Below are 12,673 nucleotides of genomic sequence, written 5' to 3'. Positions count from 1 at the left end.
CTCTCTGCCTCTCTGCCTCTCTGCCTCTCTGCCTCTCTGCCTCTCTGCCTCTCTGCCTCACTCTCTCACTCTCTCACTCTCTCACTGTCACTCACACTCTCTCACACTCACACTTTCACACTCTCACACTCACTTTCACACTCTCACACTCACTTTCACACTCTCACACTCACTTTCACACTCTCACACTCACTTTCACACTCTCTCTCTCACACTCACACTCGCTCTCCCTCTCTCGCGCTCTCTCTCACAGACACACAATATTCCTGAACTGTAATGTGTCGGTCACGTTGTGCTGTGACCAGGGAGAGTCAGTGTGGGGAAGTAGAGCTTAGTGCTGATTGCCTCACCAATGGCACACAGCTGCTGCTGTAATTGTGATTCTGTAGGTACTTTCAGCTTGTGACAAATCAACAATGATTCACAGCCTTGTCAAATGGCACACGCTTGTCCTTTTACAAGCTTGGTTGCTGTGTGATGCCATTTTCAGGTGCAGGATAATTGGAAAACGAGTCAGGAACTTTGCAAGAGGCAATAATGTTTTCTCTCTGCTTAACAATCTCCCAGACCATTCTATGGAGTTTTGTATGTTGACTTCTCATTGAAGTAAGGATTAATCCCGGTGTCCATTCAGTTGAAAGTTAGCGAGGAAAAGAGAGGGTGCAAAAGAGGGTGATAAAAGAGAATGGGGGAGAGAATTTTTTTGTTCATAGCTTTGAGAATGCTCAAAACTCCCTATGTTTTAACGATTCAGAGATAGTAGGAACTACCGATGCTGGAGAATCTGAGATAACAAGGTGTGGAGCTGGATGAACACCCCTGCTTTGTTCATCCAGCTCTACACCTTGTTATCTCTATGTTTTAATGTCTTTGATTTACCTTATTGCATTCTTCAAACTCCTTTGTGAATAATTCCTTTGAAGTGATGTAACTGTTGTGTTGTTACTTTGCAAGTTTTATAACTGGTCAAGGGCCAATTAATCTGGTTCAGAGATAGCAGGAACTGCAGATGCTGGAGAATCTGAGATAACAAGTTGTAGAGCTGGATGAACACACAAACCAGAAACACATGAAATCAGAAAATTTTCTGAAGAAGGGTCTAGGCCCGAAACGTCAGCCTTCCTGTTCCTCTGATGCTGCTTGGCCTGCTGTGTTCATCCAGCTCTACACCTTGTTATCATAGCCAATTAATCTGTTGTTACTCGGGAAGGAATGTTGACAAAAGAACTCCCTGAACCATTGGAACAGGCTGATTGGATCGTTGGGTTAAAATCTTGACCAATGGGCTGGACCCTCTAATGATGCAGAGTTCTGAGATTCAAAGGGATTTCTTTCATAGGATTTGGAGTCACTGGCTAGGCCAGCAGTTGTTACCTATCCCTAATTGCCCAGAGGACACAGTGACAAAAGGCCATTCAGCCCCTCGAGCCTGTTCTACTGTTTGATGAAATCATGGGTGACCTATGGCCTAACTCCATATATCTGCCTTTGGCCCCCATATCCCTAAAATTTTTGTTAAGGAAAGGTATTATTTATCTCTGATTTAAAAATAACAACTGATGTAGTATCCACTGCCATTTGTGGAAGAGAGTTCCAAACCTCTCCCACCCTTTGTGGGTAGAAGTGCTTCCTAACATCTCTCCTGAATGATCTGGCCCAAAATCTCCAACAAGTAGAAATAGTTTGTCTACCCTGTCTTTTCCTGTTAATAGCTTGAAGACTTCGTCTAGATCATCCTTGATTTGCTAAATTCTAGAGAAAGTTGTTATTTTTAAATCGGAGATAAATAATACCTTATAATCTCCCTTTATAATGTGACTCCTGAAGCCCATGTATCATTCTTGTACACCTACTTTGTACTCCCTCCAAGACCAATATATCCTTCCTAAGGTGTGGTGTCCAGATCTGCTCCAAGTGGGGTCCAGTCAGGGAGGTCCCGGCTGACAGATATAAACAGGAGGCTCAGAGGTTCTGCTTATTCTGAGAGCTGGCTCTGAGGGAGCTGGTACAATGTCACGGACTCTCCACGTGTAAATAAAGGGTGTCTTGGTGATGGGATACCAGCCTCTGTGGAGTTATATCAGTAACTAGAGTTGTGCCACAGGGATTAGTGCTGGGGCCACAATTATTTACAATATATATGACCTGGATGAGGAAAGTGAATGTACTGTTGCCAAGTTTGTGGACGATCCTAACTTGGATGGGAAGGCAAGTGGGAGGATGACACAAAGAGTCTGCAGAGGGATATAAACGGGTTCAGCAAGTGGGCAAAAACCTGGCAGATGGAATATAATGTAGGAAATGAAGGGATTAGGGTTGAGTGCACTTTGGCATAAAGAATAGAGGAGCTGAATATTATTTAAATGAAGAAAGATTGCAGAATGCTATGGAACAGAGGTATTTGGGAATCCTCATACATAAATCACAATCAAACCAGCATCCATGTTCAGGAAGTAATAGGATGACAAATGGAATATTGGTCTTTATTTGAAGGGGAATGGAGTATAAAAATAGAGAAGTCTCGCTAAAACTATACAAGGCACGAGTGAGATCATAACTGGAATACTTTGAGAGGACTGTTTATATCAAGTGAAATTGAGTGGGTTGGTCTGTAATCATTGAAGTTTATAAAAATGAAAGGAGACCTTTTTGAAATATATAAAAGAAGCTTACAGGAATTGATAGGGTAGATATTTGAAAATAAGGGTAGCCCATTTAAGGCAGGCTCTCTGAAACTCTCTTCCTGAAAATTTGTTGGAAACAATGGCTTTGAAGACATAGATTTCTGATGTTACGGCGCTCCCTCAGCACTGACCCTCCGACAGTGCGGCTGTCTCTCGGCGCTGACCCTCCAGCAGTGCGGCGCTCCCTCGGCGCTGACCCTCCGGCAGTTTGGCGCTCCCCAAGAAGCCTCTGGAAATGCTGCACTGTATTTGGAGTGTGCTGGGTTTTAAGCTGAAATCCCTGATGTGGTCAGTGAACATATGAGCTCTGACCTAGAGCTGAGTGTTGGAGCTATGGCTGCCAGCTGGCATGGAAGCATGACAGAGAGGCCACTGCCCAGGGAACCAGCTGCAAATTGGAATTGATGGTCACATTCACAACAGTTTGCATCGTTTAATGCACTCAAAGCTGGTTGGATATTGGATCAAAGTTATGATGGGCAAGTGCAATGCAGATTTTGAGGTGTGTTTCTGATAGAACAATAACTTGTATTAAGTTATCATCGTAAAACATCACTTCCTGGGAATGTCATCAAGAAAATCATTCCACTGGGTAATAAACCAACTCGTAAAACTGTTGACGAAAAGCCTTTTGATAGGGGAAAATTTTAAGAAATGTTTTAAAGTCATCATTGAGGTTTAGGGAATGAATTCTAGTGATTAGGGCTGATTATGGAGTATTTTAAATTAGCTCTCAGTGCAAATTCATTTTGTTCAAACATCCAGCAACCTTTAATTTGTACCTTTGGGAAGACAATCTCAACTGGTAACCCAGGATACCTCTTCAATGATAGAGTTTCGAGGGCTTTCTGTCATCTTTAGTATTACCTGGGACAGGAGTGATGTCATTAAGAAAGGATAATTTCTGACATTACAACAGAATGAGCATCATCAGGTAATCTAATTAGGAAATAGAGGAAGTCATTGTGACAATCAGTTGCTCCAGTCATCTGTTCACACCTGTCACAGAAGGAGCTGAAATGTTTCACACAAAACTAACTTGGTAAACAGGAATACCTAGCCTGGATAAAATTTGTTGTTTTCAGTTGTAGGAAAAACTGCATGCCTGTTCAGACTGGCACGGTAGGTCCTAAGTACCATTCCTGAGGAGATCTGTTAGGGAGATTGTTCACTGGAACCCACCATACATCTGTGAAGTTGCTTTACTATTTTACACTTTGTAAGTTTTGTGTCTGAGAATGATTTTGCTCCCCATGACTGATGTTTGTTTGGAAAACCCGCTTGAAGCCCCAAGCAGATCTCGTCTTTGCATCCCTTAGTGGTAAATTAATTGAAGTGGAAGATACGTAAGAGGCCAGAATGAAAGGGCTGCAGAGGTCTTACAGGGTCCCAGTGCTGGAGAAAGGTACAGAAATAGAGGAAATGTGGCTAGGGAGGGATTTGAAAGATAATATTAGCCACAGTCATATTGAATGCAGAGCCCACCTTCTGTTCTGTTTCATGTGTTTTTTTTGTTTGTAAACACAAGGAGGCACATTTTACAATTGATGTATTGCTGACTCAGAAGACAACATACTTCAATCAGTACATGGTTGGCAGTGGAAGTTAGTGAGGGCAGGACAGCTTTGAATAAGTTCAAGTCTAGGGGGAAAGGAGACCAACTAGGAGAACATTGGAGTCGAGACAACAACAACATGGATGTTGCAATGCATGTGGGAATAAAGAGATTAAAGAGCAGGTCAGATGCTGGGAATTCTGAAACAAGTAACTAACTCTCCACATTAGATGTCAGTTACTACAAGACACACATCAGGAGTGTGATGCAATACTCTCCACTTTGTGGAGACCACTGTTTTTTGGACTATGGACCAAAAATGGAGAAAGATGCTGCTTTAACCCAAGGAAACTGCGAAAGGAGATGGTTATAAAACTGCAAACAAGTTACAAAACACATTGTCAGTTGTATGTGCAAAGTAGCCTTCTTCAAGCAAAGGGAGTGTTCCAGATAAAGTGGCAATTTTGACACAATCTTTTACTTGGCTTTTCGATTGGCATCAGTTGGTTTTTGCGGGCTGAGTAGGGCTCAGCAAAGTTACAAATACTTGATTTGTTCATGGGCTGCTGGCTACAACTTTGTCTGGACAATACAATAGAAACATTAAGCCTCTGTCTCTTTCTCTTTCTCCCCCCCTCTCTCTCCGTCCCCTTTCTCCCTCTCCCTCTCGCTCCCTTCCTTCTATGTGGAGAAGTGACAGAAAATCCCAGTAGCTATCTACTCTCCCTCACCTTTTTCTGTAAGATGCTGTGTCTGTGCAAATCCCCTGTTAAAAGGAAAAGGGGATAGACCACCCTCAGATGGACTGAAAGGGCAGATCCCAAACACTGAATGAAAGACTGAGAATCGGTGCAAAGAATCAAAATGAGTCAAAGATAATCAAAAGCAAACAGCTCAGTGATACCAGTAGTCCAGATTGATGCCAGAACTGTGCTTCTCCAGCTTTATTTTCCTTCTCCCACCATCATTTTTATATCTATTTGTATGTGTATGGGAATTTTAAGAAGGGAGTAGAATTTAAGTTATAAGATAATAGATTAGCAGTTTAACAAACCTTTTTTTGTTATTGATTTTAAAAAATGATTACAGCAAAAAAGTTGTTTTCTTGCTAATGGAATAGTGGGGCTGGATTTACAGCACACTAACCCAGTGAATTATGACAGTTAGAATCCAAAATCAGTCGAGAAGTTCGACACCTTCCAAACAAAGCAACCCTCTTGATTGGAACTGCATTCACTCTTTCCACCATTGACACTCATCAACAACAATGTGTATCATCTACAGGATGCACTGCAGTAACTACTCACTAAACGCACCTCCAACACCATCCAGCCCTGTGACCTTGACCAAGTGCAGCAGGAGCACTGCCTTCACCTTACCTTCTCACCACCTCCACATCAACACCATGAGCCCTACCCCCATCCACCGCCAAACACCTCGTCTCCACCTTTTTCTCTCTAGCTTTTTCAGGATCCTTGGACTTAAGCTTCAAAAAATTAGTTCTGCTCAAGTATCTAGAATCTATAATTTCTTACAATTCAACTGAGCAGAATGGTCAAATGAGAAATTCTCAGTCGGTATGGGGGAGAGTACATCTGTCATTGTATAACACTGAGACATAGTACTCGTGGGGACAGGTCTATCACTGTATAACACTGGGGTACAGTACTGGTGGGGACAGGCCTGTCACTGTATAACACTGGGTACAATACAGATGGGCACAGGTTCATCACAGTATAACACTGGGGCACAGTACTGGTGGGGACAGGCCTGTCACTGTATAACACTGGGTACAATACTGCTGGGCACAGGTTCATCACAGTATAACACTGGGGCACAGTACTGGTGGGAACGTTGTCACTATAAAATTGGGGTGCAGTACTGGTGGGAACAGGTCTGTCACTGTATAACACGACTACAGTACTGGTGGGCACACTCAAATCAAATCGAATACCTGGATATACTTAGTTTAGAGCCAATTTACGTGGTGGGTGTTAAATTCAGCCAGTTATGTGTTGAGCTCTGCAGATTTCAAGCTTGTTTCTGACGTGGATTAAACAATGAATAATTCTGAGATGAAATAAGGTAATCTTACATGACGCACAATGGAACATTTATTGCCTTAAGTGATGCTTTTCCTGTTGTTTACTGATTCCAAAATACTTGTTAACAATTGCAGCTCTTAAGCATGAGTGCTCTGTTCCTATAGGAACTCCAAAGCAATTCTCACCTATTTTGCAGTATGTTCTAACTTTAAGCATTGACGGTAATATGCAATGCAGGATGCCAGGCAGACACACTACAAATCCTTCACTGAATATTTAGTCATGTGCCTTGTATTAGGATCTGTATGTGATCGCAACAGTCTTGTCCCTCTTATTGCTGCAGCCATCCTTTGTAGTCCTCTGTCCATCTCTCGGAGACTTCTGTGGCAGGGCAAGAACCACTTTGTTTTTGCTGTGGAGATGGGCTAATTTTTATTTTTACAGAACGTTGTTCAAATCTGACAGTGTTAAAGCAGTTCATTTTTTAAGGGCCAACTGCATAAACATTAGAAAGCACAGGGAGAGTGGAATTCAGCAAAGAACTGGCACAGAGTCAAAGGCTGCAGATTTCCTTCTGTGCTACAAGTGTCTGTGCTTCCTGTAAACCTCCAAAAGCCCATGTCCCTTAGATCATAAGAAATAGAAACCGAAATAGACCATTGTGCCTCTTAAGCCTGCTCTGCCATTTAATAGGATCTCGGCTACTCCTACATTCCGCACGTCCATTTTCCTGCCCTGTAACCTTTGATTTCCTGACTGATGAAGCATCTATTTAAGCCTCTAATATACGTAAGGACTCTGCCCCACCACTGTCTGTGACACAGAGTTCCAAAGACACAAATTGGCACCCCTCATTCCTTGTGCTGCATCCTCATGGGTGAAGTGATTGTCTGATTGTCTTTCCCAAGTCCTTCAGCCTTTGGAAATCTTCCAAGTTGTCACTCAGTTTTCCAACAGGTGTGAGGTTCTTTCACTTTGCCTTGAGGCAAGTAAGGACTGCTGGGTGGGTGAGCTCACTCTCATGGCACCAGGGTACAGAATGCCATAAAAGGGAAAGGAGCCAAAAAGGAAGGTGGTGGGAGAGTCGGACCGTGTGATGGCGATACACACTGTCCTCTATATCAAAGAGTAAGAGTCCAGACAGCCTGCTTAGTGCTAGGGTCTGGGATATCTACTTGGCTGGAGAGAAACTGCAATGGGAAGGAGAACGATTATATACAAAAGTAGTGAGGTGATGATTCAGTTAAACAGGACATTGATAAGAAAACATCTGCAGTACATAGTATTGATCATCTGATTGAAGGAAGAATGTCAGTGTGTTGGAAGCAGTTCAGCGAATTGTTGCTATACTGGTGCCTGCATGGGGGAATAGTTATCTTATGAGAAAAGGGTAGACAGGCAAGGTTTGTATCCAGTGGAGTTTAGAAGAGTGAAACACACACGATCCTGAGGGGTTTTGACAGGGTGGGTGTGGAGAGGATGTTTCCTCTTATGGGAGAATCTTGAACTAGGGGTTACCTTAAAAACAAGGGGTCACTCAGTTCATGTGGAGATGAGATTTCCTTTCTCTGAGGTCCTGAGTCTTTGGAACTCTCTTCCTGAAAAAATGGTGGAAGCGGAACCTATAAATACTAGATTCTCAATAGTCAAGGGGTTGAAACGTTCAGGGAACAGACAGAAATAATGCAAAATCCATTTCTTTTTTATTTTTCTATTAACATAGAAATACAGAAATATAGAAGATAGGAGCAAGAGTACACCATTCAGCCCTCCCAGCCTGTTCCACTGTTCAGTATGATCATTCAGCTCAGTACCATGCTTTCTTATAGAGTCATACAGACCCTTTGGTCCAACCGGTCCATGCTGACCAAGTTTCCCAAACTAAACTAACTGCAGTTGCCTGTGTTTGGCCCATATCTGTAAATGTTGTAATTGTATCTGTGTCTATTACATTCTCTGGCAGTTCATTCCACAAGCGAACCACTGTCTGTGTGGAAAAGTTGCCCCTCAGGTCCCTTTTAAATCTTTCTCCTCTCACTTTAAAAATTTGCCCCCTAGTTTTGAATTCCCCCAGCCTAGGGAAAGGACCTTTGCTATTCACCTTGCCTATACCCTTCATGATTTTATAAATCTCTAAGGTCACCCCTCGACCTCCTAAGCTCCAGTGAATAAAAGTCCCAGCCTATCCTTACAACTCAAACACTCCAGTCCTAACAACATCTTGGTAAATCTTTTCTGAGCCCTCTCCAAGTTAATAATATCCTTCCTGTAGCACTGCGCACAGTACAGCAAAAGTGGCTTCATCAATATCCTGTACAACCTCAATGTGACGTCCTAACTCCTCTACACAATGGTCTGAACAATGAAGGAAAGCGTGCTAAATACCTTCTTAACCATCCTGTCTACCTGCGATGCAACTTTCAAAGAATTATGTACCTGAATCCCTAGGTCTGTCTGTTCTACATCACTGCCCAGGGCCCTACCATTAATTGTTAAATCCTGCCCTTGTTTGTTTTACCAAAAATGTAATACCTCACATTTATCCAAATTAAACTCCACCTGCCGCTCCTCAGCCTTTTGGCCCAATTGATTGAGATCCCTTTGTCATCTTAGATAACCTTCTTCACTGTCCACTTCACCACCAATTTCGATGTTGTCTGCAAACTTACTAACCATGCCTCCTAAATTCTCATCCAAATTGTTTATATGAATGACAAGCAACAGTGGACCCAGCACCGATCCCTGTGAAACACCGCCAGTCACAGGCCTCCAGTCCGAAAAACAACCCTTCACCACCACTCTCTTTGATCCCTTTAGCTCAAGGACTATATCTAACTCCTTCTTGAAGATGTTTAATGTTTTGGCCTCGCATGTTTTCTGTGGCAGAGAATTCCACAGACTCACCATTCATCTCCTTTCTCCTCAGTCCTAAATGGCCTACCCGATATCCTTTGACTGTGATTCCTTGTTTTGGACTCCCTGGTCATCAGGACATCCTTCCTGTATTTACGATGTTAGAATTTTAGTCTTGTTAGAATTTTATAGGTTTCTGAGAACTCCCTTTATTCTTCCAAACTCCAGTGCATATATTTCCAAGTAATCGAGTCTACCTTCATATGGCAGTTCTGCTATCCCAGGAATCAACCTGGTAAACCTTTGTTGCACTTCCTCCATCACCAGAACATCCTTTTTCAGATAAGAAGACCAAAACTTGTACACAGTATTCCAGGTGTGGTCTTACCAAGGTCCTGTGTAATTGCAGCAAGGTCTCTCTGCTCCTATACTCAAATCTTCTTGTTATGCAGGCCAACATACCATTTACCTCCTTCACCTACATCTGTATGCTTACCTTCAGCGATTGGTATACCAGGACACCCGGGTCTCTTTGCAGCTTCCTCGTTTCCTCTTTATTGCCATTCAAATAATAATCTGCCTTTCTGTTTTTGCTACCGAAGTGGATGACCTCACAATTTCCAAATTATACTTGCACTGTGTTTATGAGTGAGGTTTGAAATGGGAAAAGCAATGTCTTAAAAATCAAGGATGGTTAAAGGATTGCTGCAGATTTTAAAAGCAGGTAACTTGACACTCATTGTAAGTAGTGTTTACACAGCTCCTTATTGAATCAATAATGGAAGCCCGGCTTACTATCGAGCTGGAGCTAAAGCTTGTTTACAAATGGAGCTTTGGCTGGCAAAAAGTATCTGATTGATCCACGGATAAGTGACCAATTATTGATGACAAATATCTCCTCCTGCCAACATCTATGTGGTTCGTTCTCAGGAAGCTAAAACCATTGGATCTCTGGGAAGGAAGGAGCTGTTTTAGCTCTGCAGCAAAGAAAGTATGTGAAATCTGAAGACGACCCATTTCTGGTTGCTGTACACTGACCTTTCATTGTTAAGTATGAACCAGTCACCCTATACCTCCTACAAACAATTAGAAGTATCTGGAGAAGAAAGATTAGGAAGCAGTGCTCTGATCAGTGGAAGAATCATCTCTGCAAACTCTGTGCACAGGGACTGTTTCCTCTGCCTATTATGCGTGTGTGTGTGTGTATGTATGTTTGTGTTGTACAGGGGTTTAGAGTTTTAACTAGTACAGTTAGCTGTCGATAATTCATAATTGTTTATCTGTAGCTTGAATCTATTTATCAAATCTATTTATTTGTAAACGGAATCCTGCTTTCTGTCAACCTGGGTCTAAAGGATGGGGAAATTGAGGAATTCTGTGTACTTTCTAAAATCTTTAACTTTTGTGATGCCTCTGGGAATAACAGGGATTGATTTTCAGCGTGCTACTTCAGTGAGGAGTAATCAGACCAGCCATGGTGTAATTGAATGTTGGAGCAGACTTAAGGGGCTGAATGGCCTACTTATGCTCCATATGATCATTTGAAACCCTGATTTATTGTAAAGGTCCCTGACTCGCATGGTCCTTCACTTCACTTAATTTAGATCAATTTCCGAAGAATTGGCTTCAATTACAGCTGTGACAGGAGGAATGTTTTGGTAATTGAGCCCCTGTATTCCCGAGACACACCAGCAGTATAAATGTTTGGTTTTAGTCACCAAAATGGCATTTGATATGCTATGCAGTATAAACGAGACTTTCACAAAACTTCTTTAATGAACTGTAAATTTTTTATAATAACATAAACTTATTCTTTAAAAAAATGGCAAACACTGTTTAATATCCAAAATTAGAGCAATATCCCCCAATCCTTGCACTCACATAAAGCACAAAAAAAACCAAACTTCCAAAAAATGAAGGGCACCTCTGGCCAAAGGTCAGAAAACAAATGGATAGAATTTGATGACTTCTCACAGTAGATATTTGGTTGACAAAGTCGAATTGCTGACTGTAGTAGATTGATGGAAGATTTTCAGCTTTTGATTGAATTCAAGCTGAGTTCAGTCTTTGGAAAGTGACCAGAGTTCAGCTTCTCAGGGTTTAAAAAAAATCGGAAATACCATTTTTAAAAGAAAGGTATTCTCAACAGCATCATGATTAGGAATGACTTGCATCTGTCTTTGTCTCTGAGGTGAGTTTATTGGTGTTGTTCTTGAAAAATAACCTGCTGTTATAAATCCTATTCGACTGAAGCATGAAATTAAACTTCAAATACATTTGTCCTGCCACAGGGTTATATCAACAAGTCAGTTTCTGAGTTGTTTGCCTGGATGGATAACGATTGGAAAATCTGGCAGATCTGTGCTATTCCTTAGTCTGTATTGCATGCTGAGGTACGACTGACTCTGAATGGCTTGGAAGTCCATTGTGATGCTGCTTGCTTCTGTCATTGTTGTGAAGTATAACCAGATCCTTCAGTGTCAGTGTGCTGTGGAGGAAGTTATTGGAGATGAGTAGTGAGAAAGATTCTGAAATCTCACTTTCAGTTTTGACTATATATCCATCCAGCTAATTCCAAAGCAGTTGATGAGGATGGCTTTATTGGCTTTTGGTTGGAGCCCATTGTTCTTGTTGATAATTTAGTAGGACAGCATGGTTAGTTTCAGCATTGAGCTGATTAGCTTTCACAGTGAGGTCTGGCAGTGGTGTATGCTGTTGCAAGACCATACACTGACGCACATATCTTGGGCAAGTAACTGCCTGCTGCCTTGTTCGTTATTAATGCCACCATTTGTTTTTTTTAATCTGGTAGTTTTTGCGAGAAGATCTGAACTACCAAGATGCAGCAGCAAAGCACAGCACGTTCCATGGAGGGGACAAGCTGATCAGCGTGGAGGACCTGTGGAAATCATGGAAAAGCTCAGAAGGTAAATACAGACACTGAACCCATTGCTTGAGAGCTCTGACTGCAGTGCTGTGGTCAACAATCAGCAATTTGATGTGCCAGTATCCTGTTATGGATTTGGCAGCATCTCAGGTGTGGGGGCAGAAGCGTGCAGAGCATCCTTAGCATCACTGCATTGACCATTCCTCCACAAACGTTAACATTTCGCACCAAGAGATATACTGAATCCCTACGTTATCACGTTGCACTTCCTGGCGTCTGTATATACTGAATCACCACAGTATCACACTGCCCACTGCGGGGATAGAGATATGTATAGAATAAATATTTGTTGCCCCCCCACAACCTCCTGAATTGCCCAGAAGACAGTTAAGTATCAACCACATTGCTGTGGGTCTGGAGTCACATGTAGGCCAGACCAGGTAAGGATGGCAGTTTCCATCCCTAAAGGACATTAGTGAACCAGATTGGCTTTCCTGACAGTCAGCAGTGGTCTGTGTACAGCCTTCTAGCTCAAATGGTACTGGGAGTTGGGTTAGAACATAGAACATAGAACATTACAGCACAGTACAGGCCCTTCGGCCCTCGATGTTGCGCCGACCTGTGAAACCAATCTGAAGCCCATCTAACC

General features: G+C 42.3%; 1 protein-coding gene across 4 annotated transcripts in view; it reads left to right on the top strand.

Annotated features, from left to right (window-relative positions):
- Window positions 1-12,673, top strand: part of LOC109936712 (stromal interaction molecule 1) — a 124,083-nt gene that overhangs the window by 58,351 nt on the left and 53,059 nt on the right. For all 4 annotated transcript variants that reach the window (XM_020535310.2, XM_020535309.2, XM_048597792.1 and 1 more), the window contains exon 3: window positions 11,950-12,064. In XM_020535310.2, the coding sequence (XP_020390899.1) occupies window positions 11,950-12,064 (115 nt within the window). The remainder of the gene's footprint in view (window positions 1-11,949; window positions 12,065-12,673) is intronic.

The sequence above is a fragment of the Rhincodon typus genome, chromosome 6 (genome assembly GCF_021869965.1).
Source record: "Rhincodon typus isolate 14 chromosome 6, sRhiTyp1.1, whole genome shotgun sequence".
In the NCBI taxonomy this organism is placed as follows: Eukaryota; Metazoa; Chordata; class Chondrichthyes; order Orectolobiformes; family Rhincodontidae; genus Rhincodon; species Rhincodon typus.
Note: the sequence above shows the minus strand (reverse complement) of the source record. Positions and strands in the feature narration are given on the sequence as shown.